Source organism: Sinocyclocheilus grahami, unplaced genomic scaffold (genome assembly GCF_001515645.1).
Source record: "Sinocyclocheilus grahami isolate Dianchi unplaced genomic scaffold, SAMN03320097.WGS_v1.1 scaffold218.1, whole genome shotgun sequence".
Classification (NCBI taxonomy): Eukaryota; Metazoa; Chordata; class Actinopteri; order Cypriniformes; family Cyprinidae; genus Sinocyclocheilus; species Sinocyclocheilus grahami.
In genome coordinates this window covers 868586-893994 of record NW_015505397.1, presented here as the reverse complement: position 1 = coordinate 893994, position 25409 = coordinate 868586, and the positions used below count along the sequence as shown (strand labels likewise).

At 34.7% G+C, this 25409-nt stretch overlaps 1 protein-coding gene across 3 annotated transcripts in view; it reads right to left on the bottom strand.

The window, feature by feature from the left end:
• LOC107596349 (protein diaphanous homolog 1-like) overlaps positions 1–25409 on the bottom strand; it is a 144904-nt gene that overhangs the window by 84505 nt on the left and 34990 nt on the right. For 2 of the 3 annotated variants that reach the window (XM_016287071.1, XM_016287072.1), the window contains exons 2-15: positions 25229–25255; positions 23804–23959; positions 22585–22686; positions 20590–20720; positions 20426–20509; positions 19277–19346; positions 19052–19191; positions 17724–17829; positions 17531–17641; positions 16433–16551; positions 14520–14636; positions 7462–7577; positions 5448–5512; positions 2807–2986 (exon numbers count right to left, since the gene is read on the bottom strand). In XM_016287071.1, coding sequence (XP_016142557.1) covers positions 2807–2986; positions 5448–5512; positions 7462–7577; positions 14520–14636; positions 16433–16551; positions 17531–17641; positions 17724–17829; positions 19052–19191; positions 19277–19346; positions 20426–20509; positions 20590–20720; positions 22585–22686; positions 23804–23959; positions 25229–25255 — 1524 coding nt within the window. The remainder of the gene's footprint in view (positions 1–2806; positions 2987–5447; positions 5513–7461; positions 7578–14519; positions 14637–16432; positions 16552–17530; positions 17642–17723; positions 17830–19051; positions 19192–19276; positions 19347–20425; positions 20510–20589; positions 20721–22584; positions 22687–23803; positions 23960–25228; positions 25256–25409) is intronic. The other variant, XM_016287073.1, reaches the window with a different exon arrangement.

Below are 25409 nucleotides of genomic sequence, written 5' to 3'. Positions count from 1 at the left end.
AGAAATCAGTGGTTAAGTTGTATTTACAACACTGTTCCAGAACAGTTCAACCCAAATATTCAGATGTGAGCAACGCATTTTGCGGAGGACGAGGACTGTTTCCTGATCCTGGGAGAGTAGCCTACAATGCCGGCTGGCTGTTCTGACTCACAGACTGTAAGTATGCTTTAATATTTAAAGGATTTGCCACTAATGATTTAAACGCGAGTTTTGAGCAGTGTAGAGTAGCACTTGTTGTTTGTCATTTCACCAATCACAAATGCAGACATAGTTTTATGTTTACGCGGCGTGATGCAATGCAACGCGTAAAAAGACAGTAGAAGTCATTATAATCAGTACTTATGTCCCCACTGGATACTACAAATGCCTCTTTTGTAATGGGTTTTATTGGTTTTGTCTCGTCGCGCCAGGACACAGCATCACAATATGGTAAGGGGCGTAACATTTCAGTCACACGCTTGAGGTATTCGGCCAATCACATCGCACTGGATAGCTGGCCAATCAGAGCACACCTCGCTTTTCAGACCGATGAGCTTTGTAAAAATTTACGCGTTTCAGAAAGGCGGGGCATAGAGGAGAAACAATAATGTACAGTATGTGGAAAATAATGTGTTTTTTTAACCTTAAACCGCATAAACATTTCATTACACCAAATACACAAAATAATGTTCTTTTTTAGCAACATCATATGACCCCTTTAATATATAGAAGAACAGAGAGTCTGATCTGGGTGCGTTTTTGTAAAATGTGTGCTGAATTTGTTTTTAGATTTATTGAAGCAGTCTGGTACTTTGAAATACAACTTATTTTGCCACACTGCAGTTATTTGTCTTGTTTTTCACTACAAATGCCTAAATATTATTTTATTAAGACACAAGACACATATACTTAAGAAGAAAAATAACAAGATATTAACTAAAATAATATTAACTAAAAGTCTCCTTTTTTCGACGAAAATAAAAAGAAATTTTGGTATAGTTTTTATTTTTTAAAGTACATTAATTTATTTTTTCCGTCAACGATATTGCATGTTGATACAGTCACTGTTATCATTTTTTGACCTTATTGTCATCTCGTCATCGTCTCGTCTTAGTTATGGGAAAAAAGCTAGTCAATGAACATTTTTCGTCTTAGTTTTCGTTAACGAAATTAACACTATACCGCAGTAAATGTGGTGTCCCAATTATAAAATAAAAAATGCCAATCCGACACAAAATTCTGGAAATTACCATCACAAAATCTGTCATTTTGATAACAAAAATCACATACGCACACAAAAATGTGAAATCCTGATGGGACTGACTGGCAATTTTGCAATTTCAAGTTTTCCTTTCTCTTTGGAGTGTTACAAGCTCTTGGTGCATAAAGAAGATCTGTAAAGTTGCAAAGACTAAAGTCTCAAATCCAAAGAGATATTATTTATAAAAGTTACGAGTCAACCCCGCCTACCTAAAATGCCTCGTTCTAACACGCCCCCACATATCTACGTCACTATGTGGAAATATTAGCATAATGCCGCCCAAATGTGCACGCAAAGAAAGGTGGCGTGGTTTCAGGAACAGCAGTAGTGTTGATGCAGCCATGTCAGGGAGACACTGTGTGTTTCAGTGCGAAAGCAAAAGCACTTTATTTGGCCTTCTGGAAGTAGATGCAATTAGGAATCATTGGTTAAGATTTATTTACAACAGAACAGCACAACCCAGATGTTCGAATTTGTGCAACACATTTTATGGATGACAGTTCTTTTTAACCTAGAAGAGTAACAAGGCTGGCTGTGCACAAAGGCTATTTCTAAAAAAAAAAGGGTCAATTCCGACTTTGCTATGACAATCTGGCGCTTCTGAATCAGCGACTGTAAGTATTTTTTGTTATTAGTTTAAGTATTTGCTACTGACTGTTCAAATGCGGAGTCTTGCATAGCGCAGAGTAACACGTCGTGCCTTTGTGTGTGTGTGTGAGGGGAACAGGGTCACATCACAGGAGAGTAAACTGCCTGTCAGAAATCATAGCACATCAGCTGTCTTAACCGTGGCTTGTGTACTGCATCATCACTGTGTCTGTCACGCGACTCTGTTGCCCTTTCGGGCTTGAACTGATGGTAAAACTAATGACATTATTAACTGTCTTGATATTTACTTTGAAAGCTGAAGCGATTATGGTATGGGGAGTTACATTTCCGACACGTGCTTGTGGTGTTTGGCCAATCACAATGCACTGGGTCAGCTGGCAAATCAGAGCAGACTGCGCTTGTCAAAGGAGGGGGCTTTGTTGAAAACGACCTACAATAATGTACCGTATTTGAAAAATAATGTGTTTTTTGAACATTAAAGCATGTCAACATATTCTGTTACACCAAATACACAAAATAATGATCTTTAAAATAGCATCATATGACCCCTTTAATAAAAAAAAAAAAATGATGAACCCCTTTCATATACTGTGATGAAGTGTTTCCACAGTTATTTTTACACATTTAATATTACACAGTAATTACAGAAAAATGGTTAATGCTGTTGGAAAGTCAGAGAAATGCTACCGTGGATTTTTTTCTTTTGCTATTGAAGCAATTGGGAAAGCAAAAAATCTAATTGTACATTTAAATTATTTATAAAATATATGTAAAAAGTATTTGTTGTAGATTGTTTCTGCTTCTGAAAATCCCGGTAATGTGAAAAGAGTCCATTGTTTTTAAACAAATTTAAACGAACAGGAAGTCCTGCCCTAAACTCACGCCATTGGTTGAGCCAAAGTTATGTAGGGCAGAAATGACATAATTTCCTGTCGGTGTGATGTTACAGTCCTGTACCTTCTCTTTCAGTTGGCTGATCTCTGACTGCAGGCCCTGGTTCTCTTTCTCCTGGTCATTCTTCTCTTGCCCAAGGTTCGCTTTTTCAGTGCTCAGCTCCAGAACCTTCTGCTCGTAATCGGCCTCCAACTTCTTCAGCTCCACCTGCAGCTCGTGACGGGCCGTCAACTCTGCGTCCAGCTACACAGAACAGAGCATCCATCATCAGAACCACATACCTCTGAATTACAGAACACATTTCTGACAAATACAAGTTATTTAAGCGAAAACCTTTCGAATGGTTTGAGATCTCAAAAGTTTGGAGTCTGTATGTTTTTTATGCTTGTTGTCTTCTCCTCACCAAGACTACACTTATTTGATTAAATTTACAGCAAAAACAGTAATATTGTGAAATATTATTACAATTCAAAATAACAGTTATCTGTGTAAATATATTGTAAAATGTAATTTATTCCTGTGATCAAAGCTGAATTTTCAGCATCATTACTCCAGTCTTCAGTATCACATGATCCTTCAGAAATTATTCTAATATGCGGATATGCAGTTCAAAAAATATTTCTTATTATTATCAATGTTGAAAACTTAACACTGAGCATTGAACATTGTTTTTTTTAAGTGGATTAAAAGTTCAGTTCTTTCTGAATAAAAGTATGAATTTTTTTTAATGTTACTGACACCAAATTTTTTGAACAGTAGTGCATACTATATACAGCATTTAAAAAATAAATAATATGCTAAAAACATTTCAAACCGCAATATGCTACACATCACATGATCTCATTACATTGCATGTATAATTCTCTGCTGTAATCCAGAAGGTCAATTAAAGCGCATTGCATGCAGAATCATAAGCAGGGCAGTGTGTTTGTATACTGTGCACAGTCTATTCTGCTAAAACAGTATGAATCTTCATTCGACCGAAGTGATATATTGTGTTATCAATAAACTGTCAGGTGACCCGTGTTTACACAGTGACCCTCAGTTTATCACTATCAAGGGGGTTTGTTGTTGTCAGCACGGGCGACTCAGAGGACGGATTCAAGAACAAATCTGAGCCGAAATGGAGTCTCTGTGGATTTTAGTATTCACCTCGCAAACTTCCACAAAATCTGTCCTTCTGCCTCACACAGACAGACGTTGACAATTTCCGGTGACATTGACGGCGGGTGTTTGCAAGCCAGACATGCAATTACGTGACAGCAGCGGAAATGGAAGGGTCATATGCGCGCACGCACACACACACACACACACACATACACACACACACACACACACACTTTCTCCATGTGTTAGTAATGAGAGTCGTTTGCTGTCACTCTTCTGACGACACACTGCTATTACTCTGAATTAGATAGGGAAGGAGGGGAAGAGAGAGAGAGTAAGAGTAAACACTCGCCTGACAAGCCCGATAGGACACACACTCACGCAAATGTAGAAGTAAAGCAGAGAGTATTGCAGTGTTTACTTTATTATACACAGAAGAGTAAATCTCAGGAAACCTGTCAACAATGTATCATGGTCAAATTGCATCCCCAAAAATGTAAAAAAGAAAATTATAGTTTGTTTAAAGAAATATTTGTTTATAAACGATTCACTGATTTATTAGAGATTTAAACTGTATTTTGTATTTGTACTGCCTTTCAGCTTATAAAATCAGTGCATTGCAGTAATATATGCATAAAATGTGTATATATATATATATATATATATACACACAATCTTTACATAAATTGGTCATTTTAAATTGTAATACAGTAAGAAAACACTGCATTACAGTAATGAGAATTGAATAAGAATCATTATTGAGTTGCAAACAATAAAATTAAAGTAGAACACCATGATGAATTATGGTAATGAGAATTTTAAGGTTAAATGTGTGTCATGAACAAAAATCTCATGGTCACTAATGTAATGTGAAAATAAAAACATAACGTAACATTTATACATCATGGTAGAATTTGTTGCACTGCATTGCATTGCAATTGTGGTGATAACTAAAAAATGTGTAAAAAAAAGTAATTACATAAAATATGCCATTTTTAATTGTAATACAGTAGGAAAACACTGTATTACAGTAATGAGAATCTAATTTGAATCATTAGTGAGAGTGACACACAAAAAAAAGTAAAACTACAGGATGCATCATGGTAATGAGAATTTGAGGGCAAATATAATATTGTAATAATAATAGACTATTTTCTTTCTTCTTTTTTTTGGATTTGGGAGTGAAATATGACCCGGATATGTTTTTTTTTTGTTTGTTTTTTTTAGAAACCCACACAAGATGCACACACGCACAACAGTACATGCATACAGATAAAGGCACACAAACACACACGCAGGGTAATTGTAGACTGTTTTTGGTGAGTTTGGTGGGAAGATGTCAGGAAGAGACAGGAAATCTCCGTTCTGCTCATCTCACCTCTCAAATTACACATCTGTCAACTGACAGGCACGCTGAGATGGCGGGGGGCATCTGGGAGCAGCGGCTGCATGTGTGTGTGTGTATATGTGTCGAAGTAAATCTGCTGTTGTTGATCGATATTGGAGCCCCGTTCGATGCATTTCAGCAGACAATGATTTAGTTTAAATCTGTGTGTCATTCATTCAGACTCAAGAGCATGTTTATCTGTGTCAATACCTTCTTTTCCAGCTCTGTGGCCTTAGCTTCACTGATTTCCACTTTGGTCTTATCAACCATGTTATCTAGAAAGAAAGAGAGACAGGCAGCGAGTGAATAGACCGTTTTAGAGGTGTGTGTGTAAAGTGCCCTTCACTGCGACGAGTCTCTTTTCCTCCTGTGATTCGTGCTCTGATTATTGAACGATCTAATTAAAATCTGCTGCTCACTTCATCCCATCTCAAACTCATGCTAAAATAAGAAACCCGAAAGTGTCTTTGAAATCACCACGCAAAGGGCAGCATACATTCATACATCTAAAGCTCCTGGAAAACTCTTCTGTGTCTGTTCTCAAACCCTAAAATCTCTCTGAACTCCAGATCAATATCACTCGCATGCATGGTGTCAAAACCCAAAAAGAGTCTCAGGAAAGCGAACAAAGCTTAGTTTAACCAGTGAGTCAGACAGCGAGAGGGTCAGCGCTGACGTCAGCAGCCAATGAGAGAGGTTTCTAGTGAGATATGATAATGAGATCACAGGTGGCAGTGAGAAGTACAACAGGAAGTATGCAAGCAAAATGTGAAGTACCAAGGAGATTATACAAGGAAGTTCGCAAGGAAGGAAATTTGAAAGCATGTACAGAAGCAGAGAGCAAAGTATGCATGGAAATTCATTTGGAATTAAGGAAGTATGGAATGATGTTTGAAAGGAAGTACAAAAGGAAGTTTGGAAGGAAGTATGAAAGGAAGGAAGTATAGAGCAAAGTATGCATGGAAGTTGTTCAAAGGGAAGTAAGGAAGTATGACAGGAAGAATGGAAGTATGGAATTATGTTTGAAAAGAAGTTCAGAAGGAAGTACAAAAGGAAGTTTGGAGGGAAGTTTAAAAGTAAAGATGAAAGAAAACAGGGAAGTATGGAAGTACAGAGTTTGGAAGGAAGGACATTTGAAAGGATGTTCAGAAGTACAGAGTTTGGAAGGAAAGATGGAAAGAAGTTTGAAAGAGTTAAAGAGGAGTACTGGAAATATGGAAGTAGCATGGAAGGAAGTTCATAAGGAAAGATAAAAAGAAGTCCAGAAAGAAGTTCAGAAGTACAGAGGAAAGGATGTATGGAAGCACAGGGCTGTACAGAAGTATGACAGGTGGGATGAAAGTATGGAAGTCAGTATGGAAGGAAGTTTGGAAAGAAAGATGGATGGTTGGAAAGGAAGATTGAAAGAGTTCATAATGAGTAATGGAATTATGGAAGTAGAATGGAAGTAAGTTCAAAAGGAAAGAAGAAAATATGGACATTGGTATGGAACTAAGTTTGAAAGGAAGGATAGAAGAACAGATGGACGTTTGAAAGAGAGTTCAGAAATACAGAGCAAAGTATGCATAAAAGTTCAAAAGGAAGTAAGGAAGTATGACAGAAAAGATGGGAATACGAAAGTTAATATGGAAGGAAGTATAGAAAGAAAATTTGCAAGGAAGTTCAAAAGGAAATGTGAAAGGAAGAAGGAAGTTTATAAATATTGAAGTATTATGGAAGGAAGAATGTTAGTTTTCAATAACCGTATACATTTATAGTTATATTAAATTATATATTTAATTATACAATTATATTTATTCAATTAAAAAGTAAGAACATGGTTAAAATATGGCTATTAGTATTCAACAGAAAACTGAAAAATATGCATCGTATTAAGCTTATGTTATAAGTAGTTTATGTTAAAACTGACATTTTTGTGATTCAAATACACAAATCTTAGGCCTAAATATTTTTTGAGTGAACCTGGAGAAACTTTAGGCCAAACATCAGACCCACACAGCTAATGTGAGCCAAACCAGAAGCCGTCTCAGACAAACACGACATGCTAATGACAAAATGAGCTTATTTTGACTAAATCCTAAAGAGCTTGTTTGTGAGCACTCTCAATGTCACTATGGATTATTCTGGATGGGATTTGAGATGTTCTGATGTTTTGTGGAAGTTTCTGAACGCTGCCACCCAGTGGCTAAATGTGGCATTAGAGTGTCTTGTGTTTGTCTCTTACCAATCAGATGGTCCACGTCCAGGTCAAACTTCCTGCATTTGAAGTCTGGATCACAGCCGTTCCTGTGCAGAACGATCTGAGCCGTACACTCATCAATGAGTTTATAGTACTGAGGCCTGAGAGACAGACAGAGACAGAGAGACGTCAATCTGTGTTCAACTAGCATCAGTAAGGAGATTCTGAAGCACAGAAAGAAGCCAAACAGAGATATTGTTTTCAGAGATAGAGTTCATAAAATTAAATAAGAGACTTTCATCACACTGACTGGCACAGGGTCACACACACCAGCCGTCCATGATGACCTCCAGTGACCTTTCAAAATGAGACACTATAGACAATCGTATCCATCAAAACTGGATTACGATGCCCAGAAATGCTGTCTAGGCAGGCAGCTCACTAGTTTTGAAACACAGCCCACATGGGATTGTGTATAAGTGTGTAGTGGGATGTCATTTTAATGCATGTGCACTCAAAGAATATAAGATTTAAGTATGTGAATACAAATTTTCCATCCTTTTGAATTATAGTTTTTAATACAAACAAACAAATAAACTTAATGTGAAGCATATTTGTCTGTCTTACATGAAACAGGTAAGACAAAAGGAAAGATTTCTACACTCAAAAAGAAATCAAGGCAGTTATTATTAGCTATCTGCATCTATATTATTTAAATGATCACATTTTCTTAGAATCAGCACAAATCTTTGTGAAAACATTCAGTTAAAAGACTTATTATAGATAAAGTAAAACATAAAAAAATACTTATTACTTGAAATACATTGTTAACTGAAATCAAATTTTGTAAGTAAATTTCCGAGGCAACATTTATAATTTTCATTTAGTTTAACTTGATGCATTAAAATAACTAAAACATAAACAGAATTTAATCCAAACTATATAGGCATCCATAAAAACAACAAAAACTACTACAAATTACAAAAAAACTCAACAAAATGACTACAAATTAAAATGAAACCAGAAAATATGAAGAAAAAAAAACCTGTAGAACAAACAATATTTCATTTGTTAAAATATATGTGACCGAAACAAATGGGTTTTATTGACAAATACATAAACCTGGTTATTGTGTTTAAAACACATTCAGTTGATTAGTGTCGTTACAGAAATCTGACCTGTTTATTTGTGACTGACACATCTGGATCACATTGAGTTTATTAGCTCATTTATGTTCTATCCAAAAGGATGGACATTCAAATGCATAAATCCTACATTTAGGTCTAAATATTTTTCGAGTATGTGTGTGAAAGAGGTTTTAAAAAGCCGTGTGATATTTGAGAGGTTTTCCAGACAGTCCATTTGTGAGAAATCCGCCATCTTGACCTGGTGTGAAACAAACTCGATACGTTCTTCATTTTCCACCAAGCTGTTTCTTTTTCCCTTTATTTGCCCTCTTTTCTCGCCCTCCCTCTCCATCAAACTCCCGGTTTCTTCGGTGGAGCGAGAGAGACCCCTAGTGTCCTTGTGAAAGTGCAGCCGCTCGTTTGGGTTTAACCAGGGGCTTTTGGAGAAATCAGAATAATCCTAATTAATTCTCTGTCGTTGGTGATTAAAGTGATGAAATGAGAGTTTGTTTGTGGGCAGATGGGCCGCTCTGGGATTTGAGCTGCAGTTATATTTGGAGGATAATTATATGGAGGCGTTGTCATTTTCTGCCGTGTGTCAGCACATTAATCGCTGAAGAGAAACTCGCATGAAACGATTCTGCTGATGGCAGCAGAGAACAACCTGCAAACCGCTCCATCTCGCACTTCTGTTGCTCAGCTCCTTTCTCAAAACTCTCAGCTCTTGGCTCATTTCCCTACTTACGTGACGCTCATAACATTTATTTCCCTTCTCTGCTCATATTCTGCAATTAAATGGTTAGTTCGGATATCATTCAATGTTCTCCATAAGGTCGCATACTCTAAAAAAAAAAGGACCTAAAAGTACAATAAAAGACTCATGCTCTATATTTCATGTCTTCAAGTCATACAACAGTTGCTATTCATTGATGACCAAATCTCACTCATTCTGCCACATTCAAACTCGGCACAAATAGTCAAGCTTGTGAATAACTTATATTTGGGTATGTTTCTCACTCAAAACTATCATAAACCCTGGATTACAGTCAAACAGGCGTTTGTTATTCTGCTTCATGATACTGTTTGAAAGCTTTTTTGACAAGCTTAGACAAGTTTAGAATATAACCAAGTACTAAATATACTATATACTAATATATACGTATATATAAATATATATATATATACACATATACATGCATACATACATATACATACATATACAGTGGGGAAAAAAAGTATTTAGTCAGCCACCAATTGTGCGACTAAATACTTTTTTGCCCCCCTCTATGTATATATATATATATATATATATATATATATATATATAAAGAGTTAAGTTAAAAAGAAGAGCATTTATTTAAAATATAAATCTTTTCTAACAATATACACTACCGTTCAAAAGTTTCTTTTTTTTTTTTAAAGAAATTAAAACTTTTATTCAGCAAGGATGTGTTAAATTGTTAAGAAGTGATTTATATGGTTCGAAAAGATTTATATTTTGAATAAATGCTGTTCTTTTAAACTTTTTATTCATCAAAGTATCCTGAAAAAAGTATCAGTTTCCAAAAAAAAATAAATAAATTTGGCAGCACAACTGTTGCCAACATTGATAATTCTAATAATAAATCAGCATATTAGAATGATTTCTTAAGGATCATGTGACACTTTATACTGGAGTAATGGCTGATGGAAATTCTGCTTTGCATCACATAAATAAATTATATTTTAAAGGCTATTAAAATAGAATCCATTATTTTATATTGTAATAACATTTTGCAAGATTTATTCTATTTTATTCTGTATTTTTGATCAAATAAATGCAGCCTTGATGAGCATAAGAGACTTCTTTAAAAAAACTTTACAAGTCTTACTGATCCCAAACTTTTGACCGGTAGTGTATACATATATGATTTTTTTTTTTTTAATTTTAACAATTAAAAACAGTTTTAATTTATGATACAATGACTCACTCATTACTGGGTGGATCAGCAGTTTTGAATGAATTTCTTGAATGAATGATTCAATAAATTCATTTTTAACAGTCAATTGTCGCCACCTACTGGCCTAACGATGTAATGATACAATATGTATTTGAAGCGTTAAGTTTCTTTCAAAAGGGGATTTACTCTATTTTTTTGCTACCATAGACAGCATTGTTTACATCATAACTACATAATTTTATCCCAGTACTTCTGTGATGATTTGAATTTTTGTAACAGAAATAATGACACTGTGTAGTTGAAAAGACTGAAGCATATAAACTGACAACATGATTTGAATGTTCCAGCATGATTGTATACGTCAAAGGTTTAATAGACATAGCTGAATTGTTGTCATTTAGGAATGATATTGCATAGGTGTTTAAATCAAGATCACAGTCTTTTAACAATAAAAATGCTAACTATTTTACTCATGAATTACTACACTTGCAGTGTAGTGACATCAACATATAGTGAAGTACTGTTTGAAACATTTATTGGTTCATCCCGCATATTCCACATACTTAAAAAAAATAGTATACAGTATATACTGTGCAGTACACTAGCATTCTATTCCACACACACACACACACACACACACACAGAGAGAGAGAGAGAGAGAGAGGCTCAGGACAGACACAGGCTCTCCAATTTCCTGCCTGTCGGATCACATTGAGCAGACAAGGAACAAGCAACAATTCTGACATCTTGAAAGCGTTTACAAACCACCACACACGCACAAATGCACACACTCTTTCTCCATCTGTCTGTGTCTTTTCACACTCCCACCAGCTCTTTTCTGTTCTCTGTGCATGTGTGTGTGTGTGTATGAAAGGCTGTCTGTTTAAGAGAGAATAAGAGTGTGTGTGTGTGGGTGACTTAAGATGTGCAGGTTAGAGAAACAGAAATCAAAGAAATGTGTCTTTTCTGGGCTGCAATCATTTCTCTGCCAAGAAAACCTTTAAATGTACACACTATGTGTGTGTGTGTGTGAGTGTGTACATACTTGTGTGCGTCTGCTAGTTAATTGAAGCGGGGGGGTGTCATACAGTGGCTGGGTTCTTATTTAGAGCCGGTCGCCGTCGGCAACCGCATCTGTCCATCAATCAAACGTCTCCTCGTCTCTCATTGCATCCATCTCTCCTGTTTCCTTACTTTATCCATAAACTCAAACTCAATCACGAGAATAACTACGATCGTCTTTTAAAGTGACAGTTCAGCAAAAAATAATCAACATGCCTCATTTTGTTCCAAACCTGTAAGACTTTTTTCTTTTGTGTTACATAAAAGGAAAACTGAAAAGACTGTACTGGTTGCTCTTTTTCATGGTGTTATAATGAATAGAGATGGAGGTAAAAGCATCTGAACAGCAGTCCATATGACTCATGCAGTGAAAACAGAAAATACTAACTAAATACAAGTTATAATAACTGAAACCCTTCACCTCCAGTAAGGTTTGATTTTGTAATTGATAAGGTAATTGATCTGGTTTTCACTGACTCAATGATCTAATTCACAACCAAATGAAGCAAAATTGTGAACCAAATCAACCGATTCACTGAAAAGATCCAAATCAGACAAAAACACTTTTACAAATTGGACATCAGTACTCAGGAATGCAATGAGAAAAAATGAGATTTTCTTTGAAAAACAGCTTAATGCTGGTCAGTTCCTCACATAAAGCTATCATATGACTTCAGAAGATGTGTAATATAGGACCGGAGTTGTATGAAATATTTTTATAGTGCTTTTGTATACTTTTTTGGGGGCTTAAAAGTTTCTTTGTTCATTGTAATTGCATAAGAAACAAGTCTTTTTCTTCTTTTGTGTTTAACAGAAGTCAGTCATACAGGTTTGGGGCAACACAAGGGCTGTGCAAATGCATTGTTGTTGTTGCTGTTGTTAACTAGAACTACAACTATTTCACTCATAAAAAATTAAATAAAATAAAAACTTAAATGAAAATTAGAAATGTTGCCTAACTGAAACGAGTTGAAATTGAAGCACAACAATGACTAAACCTGAAGTTAAAATAAACAAACTAGAAATATTTTAAATCACTAAAAATGCAAAAGCACATAACAAAATTACTACTTAGAATTCAAATGGAAATATATAAACAGAAAACTAAATCAAAATATTAATAAATACTATAATAGCATATAAATAATACTGTCACAATTCTCTATTTTAGGTTGTGCTATCGCTTTAAATCATTCCCTGACTCTCCTTTGGTTACGTTCAAACAGTCAGTGTTTGGGATTGACTGCATTTACTATCAGATGTGACTCTTCAATTGTCCTGTACACACTACTGGAGCAGATCCAATAATGTCTGTACAGACGGGACACCAAAATCAGTCCTCTTCTCTAACTCAGTTACACCTGTAACCTCAGCAACAATTAAACTAAATAAAGACATTAGCTCAGTTCTCAACCTAGTGACCCGTCTACAGCTGGCCACTCAAACGCTGCTGGGTTAAGCAGGTAAAGAGTAGAATTACACAACTTTCCAAGATGCCTCGTTTCGATTAAATTCATCCTTCACGAGGAAGACGATCCCTGAGAACAGTAAAATTATTATCTAAGATAACTTATGAAGAGAAAAGTGTTTATTATATTTCATTCAATAATGGAAAGTATCAATATCATTTGTGTGTGATATGTATTTTTTATGCCCAAGTAGCACAGTAACCAGCTTTATGGGAGTTGAGTCTTGCGTACTTTGTGTTATTTTAGTATCACTGGGATACTAGTACAGTTTTTGTTAATATTCTGAATTAGATTTTATTTTAATTTTAGTTCAAGTTTTAATTTTAATTGTATGCTTTTGTCATTTTTATTAGTAGGGATGCACGATATATCGACACTTGTATTGTTCTCTTATTATTTTCATCAACAATATGGTTTAGTAATTAAAATCATTTAATTATTGTCTGATTTTTTGATTTTGATTCTTTACACGTGTAATGATGTCCAGTGACTTGTTTGCATTATTTTATTTATTTGTAAAACTTTTTTATGACTAAATTTGGTAATGGGAAAGTAAAAATATTTTTAAAACGTACACCGTTCAAACTAGGCTGCTTATGTTGAAGTGTTTGGGATGTGGCTTTTAATGATGAGACCTTTTTTGTAATCAGGCTCTCAAAAAGTATATAACAATTTGGACATAGATTTATCGGCCAACATATCGGTTATCGGCTTTCAAAAATAAAGAATAATCGGTTATCGGTATCAGCCAAAATTTTCATATCGGTGCATCCCTATTTATTAGTTTAATTTTTTTTAGAATTTCTATATAGTTTTTCTTAAATTTTATTTGTATTTATTTTAGTACTTCAACAAACTAAATGAAAACAAGAAATGTAGCCTTGGCAACTAGCTGAAATAAAAAAAAAATACACATTTTCAATTAATGTTTTAACCGTTTTATTTCAAGCAATGAAAATGTTTCCTTACGGTTTTAGCTATCAATAATAACCCTGGTGAACAGCACAATGTTTATGTTGCCTATGTAGGGTTCAGAATCAGTCACTTATGAGGTTCAATTTAATTTACTACATTGCCTATGTAGACAGCAGACAGATAGAGAGCTCACTGGGCTTTAAAACAGAGCTTTTGTATTGCGGCTGACTCCTGTGCATTCTGTCTGGTTGTGTTTTTTTTTTATTCAATTCAGTTTTTTCTTCATTCACCTGTCCAAACTTTGGACAGGTGTTTTTCTTGCTTTGCAACCACACAATAACCTCACTTTCTGCCATTTTACATATCCTGAGAGCGGCTGACAGCTGTAACCTCAGTGACTGACAGTCAAATAACCTCTCAAGCTCACGCTTCTATGTGCCAGTCAGCGATGTGACAGCCAAGATGTCAACCACCGTTTCATCAATGCAGCACGCTTCGACAGCATCAACTCACTCGAAATTCAATAGTGACTTCTGAAGTTTTCAGACAGGGTGAAAGGTCACTGCAGGGTGAAGGATGAGCGCTCATACCTGGACATGTAGTCGTTTCGCACCAGTAGCAGGTGCTGCAGCACAGACAGGAAGAGAGGTTCAGCTTTAGAGTCCTTCACTGTGTTCATCAAGATCTGGAAGACTTCAGTCATATCAGTGACACAGAGTTAAAGAACGACAACAAAAACTCATCAAACAGTTACGTCTAATGTCGTTTACTCTCCATAACTGAAAACACATCTGTCCAGTGTTTTGTTATTGGTAAATAAAATTAATCCTATTTAAAAAAAAAAATTAAAAAATCTTTCTAATAGACAATGCTGAAATAAAAAAAATATTTGATGAAAATTAGAAATGCTGCCTGGGGTATTAAGTTAAGTTTCTGCTGAAGTAGTAAAATCATTTAAAAATACAAAACTGAATTAAAAATAAACAAAAATCATTTTAAAATATTTTTTTAAACATATTAAAAATGGCAAATGCCCATAAAAATACTACAAATTAAATGCAAACTTATTCAGAATAGCAATAAAAGCTTATTATTTATAATAAATAACACTAAAATAACACCTGCAGTGCATATTATATGAATTTTTATTTTAATGAGAGAACTATATTTCATTCAGCTCCACTGTGATCATTTCTAAGACTATAAAATGATGCAACTTTCAAATAAATTTCAATTAAATTGTTTGTTTCTTGCCGTTTATCTTTTGTGAATGATTTAGACTGGTTGTGACAAACACACAAAATCCAGCCTAGAATTTCTGACGCTATCCGGTGGACAAAACGTGACAATTAGATTTAAAAATCCATATTCTCAGGGGTGCACATACGTTTTTTCAGGCTGGTTCTCATAAGAGCACCTGAAGATTCGGTTTGGTCCTCACACTGCACATAGTAAATATAACTATACAAAAAAACTAATTAATAATAGTGATAATAATATTGCACTATATTTAGTTTTCTTTTTAATAAAATAATAAAGTGTGAAAATACTATTATATTTTAAAATAAAAAGGGTGTATTAATTAAAAGTACAATTATTTTTTATAGTAAACTTAAAATAAAATGCTAACATTTACTCTTTTTTTTCTTTCTTTAATATATGAATTTTCATCATTTTATAACTTAAAATCAGCAAGCTTTTATTTTGGTGGGTTGCCGGCAGTAAGTATATGGGCTGCCGACTGAAGAGCACCAGGGAATGAAATGTCGCAGTTTTGCATTGTGTTTTGAAAACTGCAGTGGATAGCCTAGACTTATGCATTCGGCTCGAATAGAAATCTTATGGAGTATTACAGTTTGTCGATCTAAAATGGTAATTGTGCATTAACAGCTGTCAAATGAGCGGTCTGAACTTATTTACACAGCACATTTTTTTATTTATTTTGGCCACGCAGCGTACCACTTACGTGCACCCCTGCATATTCTGCACTTCTTTATATTTTGTATTCATCGTCTACTTTTTATTTATTTATAAAAAATTTAAAGAGTAAGGCAAAATCCTGTTTTTTGTGATATGACCCTCTATAGCAGGGTTCCTCAAATCTTACCCTGGAGGTCCAATGCGCTGCAGAGTTTAGCTCCAACCCTGATCAAACTCACCTACCTGTGCTTTTCTAATGATCCTGAAGACATTGATTAGCATGCTCAGGTGTGTTTGATTAGGGTTAGAGCTAAACTCTGCAGGAAAGTGGATCTCGTGGGCCAGATTTGAGGATCCCTGCTCTATAGCGTGTAAACTAAGATGCTCTGTGAGCTGAAGGATCGTCTAAGCTTGTAATAATGATTCTGCACTTTTGAGACACCTGGTGGCCAGTTTCTGAACTACAACCCCATACAGGAAAACAAAATCTACAAAGTAAATAAGTCTACAAAGCCCAGCGTTGAACCCAGGGCTCTTCAAAAAGTGTCTCAGACAGATGATTAAAGTCAGCAGTGAAGGATATTCCATCTCAAGACGGACATCGTCCAACCGTGAGCGAAGATCTTCAGAGTCTTCATCAGCCTGCTCTTCAAACACCTGCAACTGAACCTTGAGCTCCTCGTTCTCAATCGATCTCACCTCCTACACACACACACACATACAGATGGAGAACTTAAGTGAAACTGAAATTTTTATTGTGCCATTATCTAAATCAGTGATGAGTTAGACATGGGCTGTCCAAACTCGGTCCTGGAGGGCCGGTGCCCTGCAGAGTTTAGCTCCAACCCTAATTAAACACACCTGAACCAGCTAATCAGGCTCTTACTAGGCATAGAAACTTCCAGTCAGGTGTGTTGAGGCAAGTTGGAGCTAAACTCTGCAGGACACCGGACCTCCAGGACCGAGTTTGGACAGCCCTGAGTTAGACAGCAACAAGATGTGATGAACTAAGTAAAAAAAAAAAAACACTAAATGATTGTTGGACACATTATACAGTGCGTATACATACTGTGAGGTTATTTTAGTATAATTGAGATACTATTATAGATTTTCTTAATATTTAGAAATTTTATTTTTATATTTTCAGTTTTAATTTGAAAGTTTTAGCAATTTTGTTGTGTGCTATTGTCATATTTTTTTTTTTTAAGTTTTGGTTCGCAATAAAATTACTAAAACATTAAAGGGATAGTTCACCCAGAAATTAAAATTCTGTCATTAATTACTCACCCTCATGCCGTTAGGGGTCTGTAACGACATGAGGTTGAGTAATTAATGACATAATTTTCATTTTTGGGTAAACTATCCCTTTAACTAAAATTTAAATTAAAAATAGAAAAAAACTAATTCAAAATACTGGTCATATGATTAATTCTACAAAACCAATTCATTGATCCATTTGAGTGACTCAAAAGTGTTTCAGCACATTTCCTTTTGCAACAATATAAAAATTCTAACATTAGATAAATATTCCTGTTGACCACTACAGTAATGCAAATATTTAAATTAGAGTTCTTGTGATTTTGTAAAGATAATATTGCTATTAATTTTTAACTATAGTCACATTCATTGCATATTCGTTTTTGTTGTGCTATGTTTGTCTAGTAAGTGTGTGTGTCCGGACCTTCAGCTGGTCTCTGAGACCCAGTCTCATGAGCTCTGATCTGAGGTGGATCCTGAAGTCCAGCTCCTCCACTCGACTGATGAGAGCGTTGATCAGCTGCATACAGCCGGCCTGCTCACACACACACACATAACATCAGGGAAACGACTTCACATCAGCAGCCTGTGTTCTCGGTCACATGCGAGTGTTTTACCTTGAGCGTGATGGAGTTTTTATGCATGCCGGACAGCAGCGGCTGGAACCTCTCAATCTCCTGCTCTTCAGCCTGTTCAGTGATGCACTCCAGAACTCGCTCGTGCCTGAAACACACACAGTCCATCATCTTACACTTCTTAAAATGACTTTGTGGATCATTTGAAGTGTAATCTGTTAAGGTTTGTCTTGCACAACATCTTCCAAACTTCCCTCTCTGCTGTAGCACTTACATCTCATTTGTTTTCATGTTTTTACGTGTGAAATGATTGGCTTTGTTGTTTTTAAATGTTTTATATGTCTTTATATACATGTTTCTCCTTTTCATTTTAGTTTAAGTGTTAATTTTGTGTGTGCATTTTTACTCGATTTTTATTTTTCTATATAACTTAAATTAATCTTTAGTAATTATAGTATTCAAACTTATTTCAGTATTTTCATGATGTTTCATAATGTCTAATATTTGCATTTTATTATATTCCATCTTTACTTCAAATACCAAAATCAATGTGAAAATATGAAAGGAATTATCAGTCGGCTAAAAATTTAAAAAATTATTATGTGCGTGTATAAATACTTCTTAAATATATACATGTTTGTGAGTGAGTGAGTGAGAGGAAAAAAAAATTAACTTAAATGATTTTAGCAAATGGCTGCAATATAACAAAGAGTGAAACATTTAAGGGGGTCTGAATACTTTCCGTACCCACTGTATATATATATATACACACACACACACACACACGTGCATGTGTGTGTGTGTGTGTGTATTTATAAATACACACATTACACACACATTACATAAACGCAAACTTTTTTGGATGCGACTGTGATCAAATCAATTTGACAGCACTAAACTAAACTTAAAAAAAAAAAACTATATAGACATTAAAAAATGAGAGAAAAAAACTACTAAAACATTAACTGCAATTAAAATGAAAACAGAAAATATCATATAAAATATTACAAAAATATAAAAATAAAATTCATACTAAACTTTAAACAAATGCAGAATAGTGTATTTATGATACTAAAATAACATTGATGACCAATTTTTAAACAAACACTAGTTTTATTTGTTAAATACTTGTGAAAACCTATTGTCTTACCTCTCTATACGTTACATTAAAAAGATAAATAGTGACAGGACAGTATTAATGATTTTATTGATCCTAAAGGACTGTTGCTATGGTAACTTCCTCAGGTGAACATGATTTCTGTTCTTGGGTGTCTAATTAGCACTTGATGAGCTTGTGTGGCTATTGAAACGCCATTTGAACACACTGTTGAGTACGTGAACACTGCTTTTGCTTTCAGCTTCACACTCACGTGTTTCCTGGACGCTCGAGGATACAGATAGCGGACAGCAGTTTGACTACATCCACCATCATGTGCGGGACTTTTGGATTGATGGATCGGACCAGGAGAGGGATTCCGTCTTCTGACGTCAGCATGGCATTAAGACCGTGCTGAGAGAGACAGACAGACAGACAGATAGATGTTAATAACAGTTTCCACAGTCTGTATTCAGTATGAACTCAGATCTGTTCTGACCTTGTTGTTCATGAAGGCTTTGAGACATCGAATGATCTCATGTTGACATTTAACACCAATCCCAGCATTCCTGTGAAAAACAGAGAGTGAAAGAGACAAATTACATAATCATGTGCTTGAGGAGCATTTTAAAATCATGGATAGTTGAGATCCTAGATGCTGATTGGCCAATACATTAAAATTAGTATAAAAATACTACCTTTATTAATCCTACTGTATTATATCTGATGGGCAATTTTTAAAGCTTCTAAATGATCAACATTATCAAAACTTTGCTGAAAACCTGCTGCACACAATTTACTAAATGCCTTCCATCATCTGATTGATGGTTTAGACTTTATAGAATTAAAATCCTATATGTATAATTATACAAACGTCCACCTTCAGCTCGTGCTTCATGTGTCTTTCTGCTGTCAAATCTTTACTGATTTTTATAAAGTAACCTACAGCTTCACTTGATTATCCAGACATCATTTATGAAAAATCACGAGTATCAAATATGATCGTCAGTTCTTTGAGGAACGTTTATTTGTTCATCTCTCAATCATCATTGTCTGGCATTGCATTATATGCTTTGATCATCAAATTAAGCATTTAAATCTCATCTATTACGTATTATTGGAAATACATGTAGGTATCTGCTATACTGTTATAAAGATCTCATTAACTTACATTACAATCAGAATTTCATATTTTTTTGTTCATATAAATATCAGCATCTGCACCAAATTGCACATTTTTACTCAGTTTGGGCCTTGAATAAAATTGAGATGTTTTTTCTCACTATATCATGCTATATGAGCCGTAAAAGCCGGATGTATCAGATAAGATACTCAAAAAACACATATGCAAACATTTTTTTTAGATTTGTTTTAATATTTTGTCTAAAGGATCAATAAGCCGTTCAATTAAAAATAATTAGATTTTTCTGACTGTTATTTAATATGTCAGGCTTCACAGGGTTACGTGTCTAAAAGAACCCTTTAGTTATAACTACATTTACAATGGCATCTTAAGTTTATATTACAGCTCTAAATGTGAATGAAATATTGGTTTAAAAGAAAACTTAAAACGTTCCCTCAATAAAGAATCACTCTTATATACGATCTAGAATATGAACGTGTGTGTGTTACTGTATGTATGTCATACAAAGGTTCGTCTCTCTCGTCTTGGAGTTTCCTCAGGAACGTCAGAAGCAAAGCCAAACCCTCGGCTCCAAATGTCTGGACCCAACTGAAACACACATACAACCATCAGCTGATATTAGACACATAGAGACGCTTCAATGCAAGTGTGTGTGTGTGTGTGTGTACCTGACGGGGTTGTTGTTCAATGACACACGCAGTGACTCCAGGCAGCTCAGTAACTGTGTGTCTCTCAGATCGGTCTTCAGTTCCTGGATATACACCAACGCTGACTTCGAGCTCTCCTTCTGACTCTTACCCTAAACACACAGAGGGTCAAATGAGTTTACGATATGATCAGGCTGAGCTGGGTAGATTACTTGAAAATTGTAATTCGTTACGGATTCCAAATTTCATGTCAAAAATGTAAGTTTGTAATGTAATCCATTACATTACACATTTCAGGTAATATAATCAGATTACTTTTAGATTACTTTTGACCTAACTCACTTAATCACATTGCTTTAAATAGGATAATCTTGTACCATATTGATATAATAATACAAAAAGAAAATATATTCCATCCGTTGAAATTAACAACATAAAAAAAAGAAAGAAAAAATAATTTTAAAATAACATAAAAAGAAATAAAACACTTCCTAAAAAAATGAATTATTTTATTTGTTTACCTGCATGCCATGTGACCATTAACCAACGTCAGAGAACCGTGAACATGCAAATGTGATACTTAATTATTAAATATTTATTTTCAAATCTCAGGGGTACTTTAAGTAAATATATTAGACGAAAGATGTTCAGATGACAAAAAAAAAAAGTTTGGGAATGCCTGCATTACATGTAAATAAGAAATAATGTGAATTTGTGCCTTTTAATGTGTTTGAAAGACAAATGCCTTCTAAAGACATTGAAATAGATGGTTAAATAACCTACTGAGTGATAATTCAGATACATATTAATGTGTTCATCAGTAGTTGATGCAACGTTGAAACACTTGAAATGATTTTTGTAAATCCAGTGGTCACATACTGTATAGCCACCTGACTAATGACTCGTCTTTGTGTGAACGTCCACAAAACTGGAAGACTTTGAGTGTATATAAGCGGTAGGGTAATTTAGAAAGGAACATTTAAAAGATGAAAAAGAGGAATTAGGAGAATTGATAAATTATGAATAATTTATTGCTATTGCATGAATAATATGTAATCATGTAATCCAAAAAAAAGTAACTGTAGCCTGATTACGAGCATTTTAAAATGTAATTTAATCTAATTACAAGTACTTCATTTTTGGAATCTGATATACATGGCATGCATTAAGCAGAACTTTTTGATTGCTTTTGTTCTTTTTTTTTTAACAGAAAAAAAAAAAAACAATTATATATATTATTAATACTTACTGCATTTTTACAATTACAACACACACAGTATATACATTACATTTTACTGTTCAAAAAACTAATTTATACTGATGAATATCATATTTCTGCTTCTAAATCCTCCAGAACATCTTGCCCAACAGACCTCCATTGTATTACTGTAAATGTGCTTATATGCTTATAATAATAATAATAATAATAGTTATTTAATAAATTACAAGATCTGCAAAAAAAAAAAAAAAAAAGTTAATCCAAATAACTGTTTATTACATCTGACATTGCAAAGAAAAAAGTAAAGTTAAAAATATATATATTACATAAATGTGTCCTGATGTTATTGTATCTGTGTTGGTCTGACTGAGTAAATATTAGACAAGTAAAAAATAAATTAAATAAAAATGATCCTAGTAAAACAATTTCAAACTAGTCCTGTGGCAATAGAATGAAATGTCAGCGCTAAGAAATCAGATTATGAAGAGCAGCATGAACCACATCCTGTGTGTGTGACAGGAAGAGTGTGAAACCACCACAGGAAGAGCACCTGATCATGTTCATCACCTTTGAGATTCACCGATGGATTCAGATTCAGACAGAATGTGTGTGAGATTTAACATACACACACACACTCTCTGGACATCAAAGCTGGGACTGAAAGAGTGTGTTTAGAGCAGTAGATGTGTGTAACTTATTATATGATGATATACATATAAATCACTTAATGTATGAAATAAACAACTGAGACTAAACTTTGACAGACAGACGGACGGCCGGACAGAGCATGTTCTTACAGCCTTGGAGGTGTGCAGGTACTGAGACACCATCTCTCTCTTGATGATGATATCCTTCTTCCTCAGCGGCTGCTGCTTCTCCTCATTCAGGTTCATATCCACCTACAGACAGAGAGAGGGAGAAGAGATTTCAGAAGGGAGAAGTCTGTCATTAATACATACAGCCTAAATATATCATGAAAAATAGTTTTTAATTCATATTAATTGTTTTATTATATTTTTTAAATATCCCCCAAAATATGTGTGCTTATCATGAATGTTATGAACTTACAATTTGTATTTTTTAAATGTATTTACTTTCAGCATGAAATAATTAATTAACATTTATTTTTATTTTTCAATAAATAGATCCAACCAAAAAGTGTGCTTATCGTGAATATAATTTTTATGTATATATTTATATTTTTTATATCATATTTTAAAAAAATTAATTAATAGATACGCCAAAAAGTGTTGACCCAATAACTGTTAGGTATATTTTAAACCAGGCAAACACACACACACAGGTTTACATATGTGAAAAGTGGGGACATCCCATAGGCGTAATGGTTTTTCTACTGTACAGACCGTATATTCTATTGCCCTACACCAACCCTACCCCTAAACCTACCCCTTACATGAGACTTTGTGCTATTTATGATTTTCAATACACTCCATTCTGTGTAATTTATAAGCGTTTTGAAAAGTGGGGACATGGCGTAATGTCCTGAAAAGTCACCTTCTCCTTGTAATACCTATGTCATACCTTTGTCATTATACAAATTTATGTCCTCATTTGTCACAAAAATGCGTACACACACACACACTCAAAAGTGTCAGAAATTAAATATTAAATATTATAACCTAACCCTAATCCAAACCATAACCCTAACAGAAAACTTACTGCATTTTTACAATTCTAAAAAATCTGTCCTTACTGATTTTATAAATGGGAATGGGCCCAAAATGAGGTTTATGGAGATTTTGTCAGGTTTAGCTCACTTATGGGTACACATTTGTTCCCAAAATATGGTACAGAAAACTTACTGCATTTTTACAATTCTAAAAAATCTGTCCTTACTGATTTTATAAATGGGAATGGGCCCAAAATGAGGTTTATGGACAGGTTTACAGGTTTAGCTCACTTATGGGTACACATTTGTTCCCAAAATATGGGTAAGCAGGTACACACACACACACACACACACACACACACACACACACACACACACACACTCACCAGCATCTGCTCAAACAGCTCCAGCACAGACTCGTCTGACAGCTCGTTCAGCGAGGCACTCTGGGACGGCACTTCATACTGGGCGGCTGACGAGTGTCTGTTTCCCATCGTGCCTCCCTTCTCCTTCTTCGTCCGCATGCTGGTGAAGCGCTCCAGCTGACACAGGGTCAAAGGTCAAAGCTCAGACAGACCACAGCAGAAACACACAAGAGGATTTTACACTCTGCATCTTGTTAATCACTGCATGTTCAGAATGACATACTAACATCCTACATGCACAGTTTGCTAAATTTTTGTATGCATGGACCCAAATGTCCTACTGGCAAAGATGCGAAATATAACCAGAACTCACTAAATCTCAGAATGCAATGTGCAGTAAACAGTACGCTAGTATTTCATTCTCAACAGAGAAACAGAGTTTAATTGACAGAACATGCTCTGCTGGGAACAGTAAACTGAAATCATCTCAAATTTAATTATCTTTATATTTTTATCTCATCAAGTCTGTCAATCAACAAGAACAAAAGGCGTCTGAGGAAATTCTGGATCATTTGTCCTATGATAATCTCATATTTCTTTCAACAATTTACACAACATTGAACAACATCAATTCATCATGAATAATTATATATGACTTTTTTAGTTAATATTATTAAAATGTATTCATTTCTAAAATAAATTAATAGATCCCAAAATATTTCTCATTATTAAAAAAACAAAATCATATTTAATAAATTAACAGATTTGTAAAATATTGTTGATCCAAATAACCCATTTGAATGCAGGCAAAGAAAAAACTTTTACTGAGCAAAAATAAATAAAAGTAATTAAGTAACTAAAATAAAAATGTAACTGAAGTTTTAAAAAGTAAATTAGTAAATAATTTGCGAGAAAATAAATAAATATTGTTAGTAAATAAAGCAAGCTAATTAGTTAATGAATGAATCCTGATATTATTTCATCGGTATTGGTCTGACTGGGTCAATATTGGAGAAAAAAAATATTTGAAACTATATTCTATAAGCACTATACATGCTGCTTAATATTTATATTCTTAGCAGCTGTTCTCTTATTTTACAAATTCTTGTGTAGACGTTCCTCATTTCATGATCCTGCTGACACAGATATGAATTCATAGCCATTTGGTTTCATGAAAACGCTTCCTCTCGCTGTGACAGGAGTGAGTGAGTGTGTGGGCGTCACTGAATGCTGACGTCAGATCAGTTTCTGCTGTCAGCAGGACGGCACACAGAAACACTGATCTGAGGTCAGCCGTGATCAGACGGGTGACGGCGGACGCAAGGAAATGTGTGTGCTACAGACACATGGTGAGGAGTGAAAGGTTAAAGGTCATGAGGACAGTGGTGTTACATGGATGTGAGGGGACAGAGAGACGGGGAAGAACGTTAACGTGTGTGCACCTACCTCGTCAGGAATCAGCCGTTTGAGAGTCTGTACAGGAGCAGGAAAGAGAAAAATCAACACTAAATACAGAGAAAGACAACCAAACACAGACAGAGAGAGAGAGAGAGAGAGAGAGAGAGAGAGAGAGAGAGAGAGAGAGAGAGAAAAAAGGGGGGGAAGAAAGAGAGAGAAAAAAAAAAAA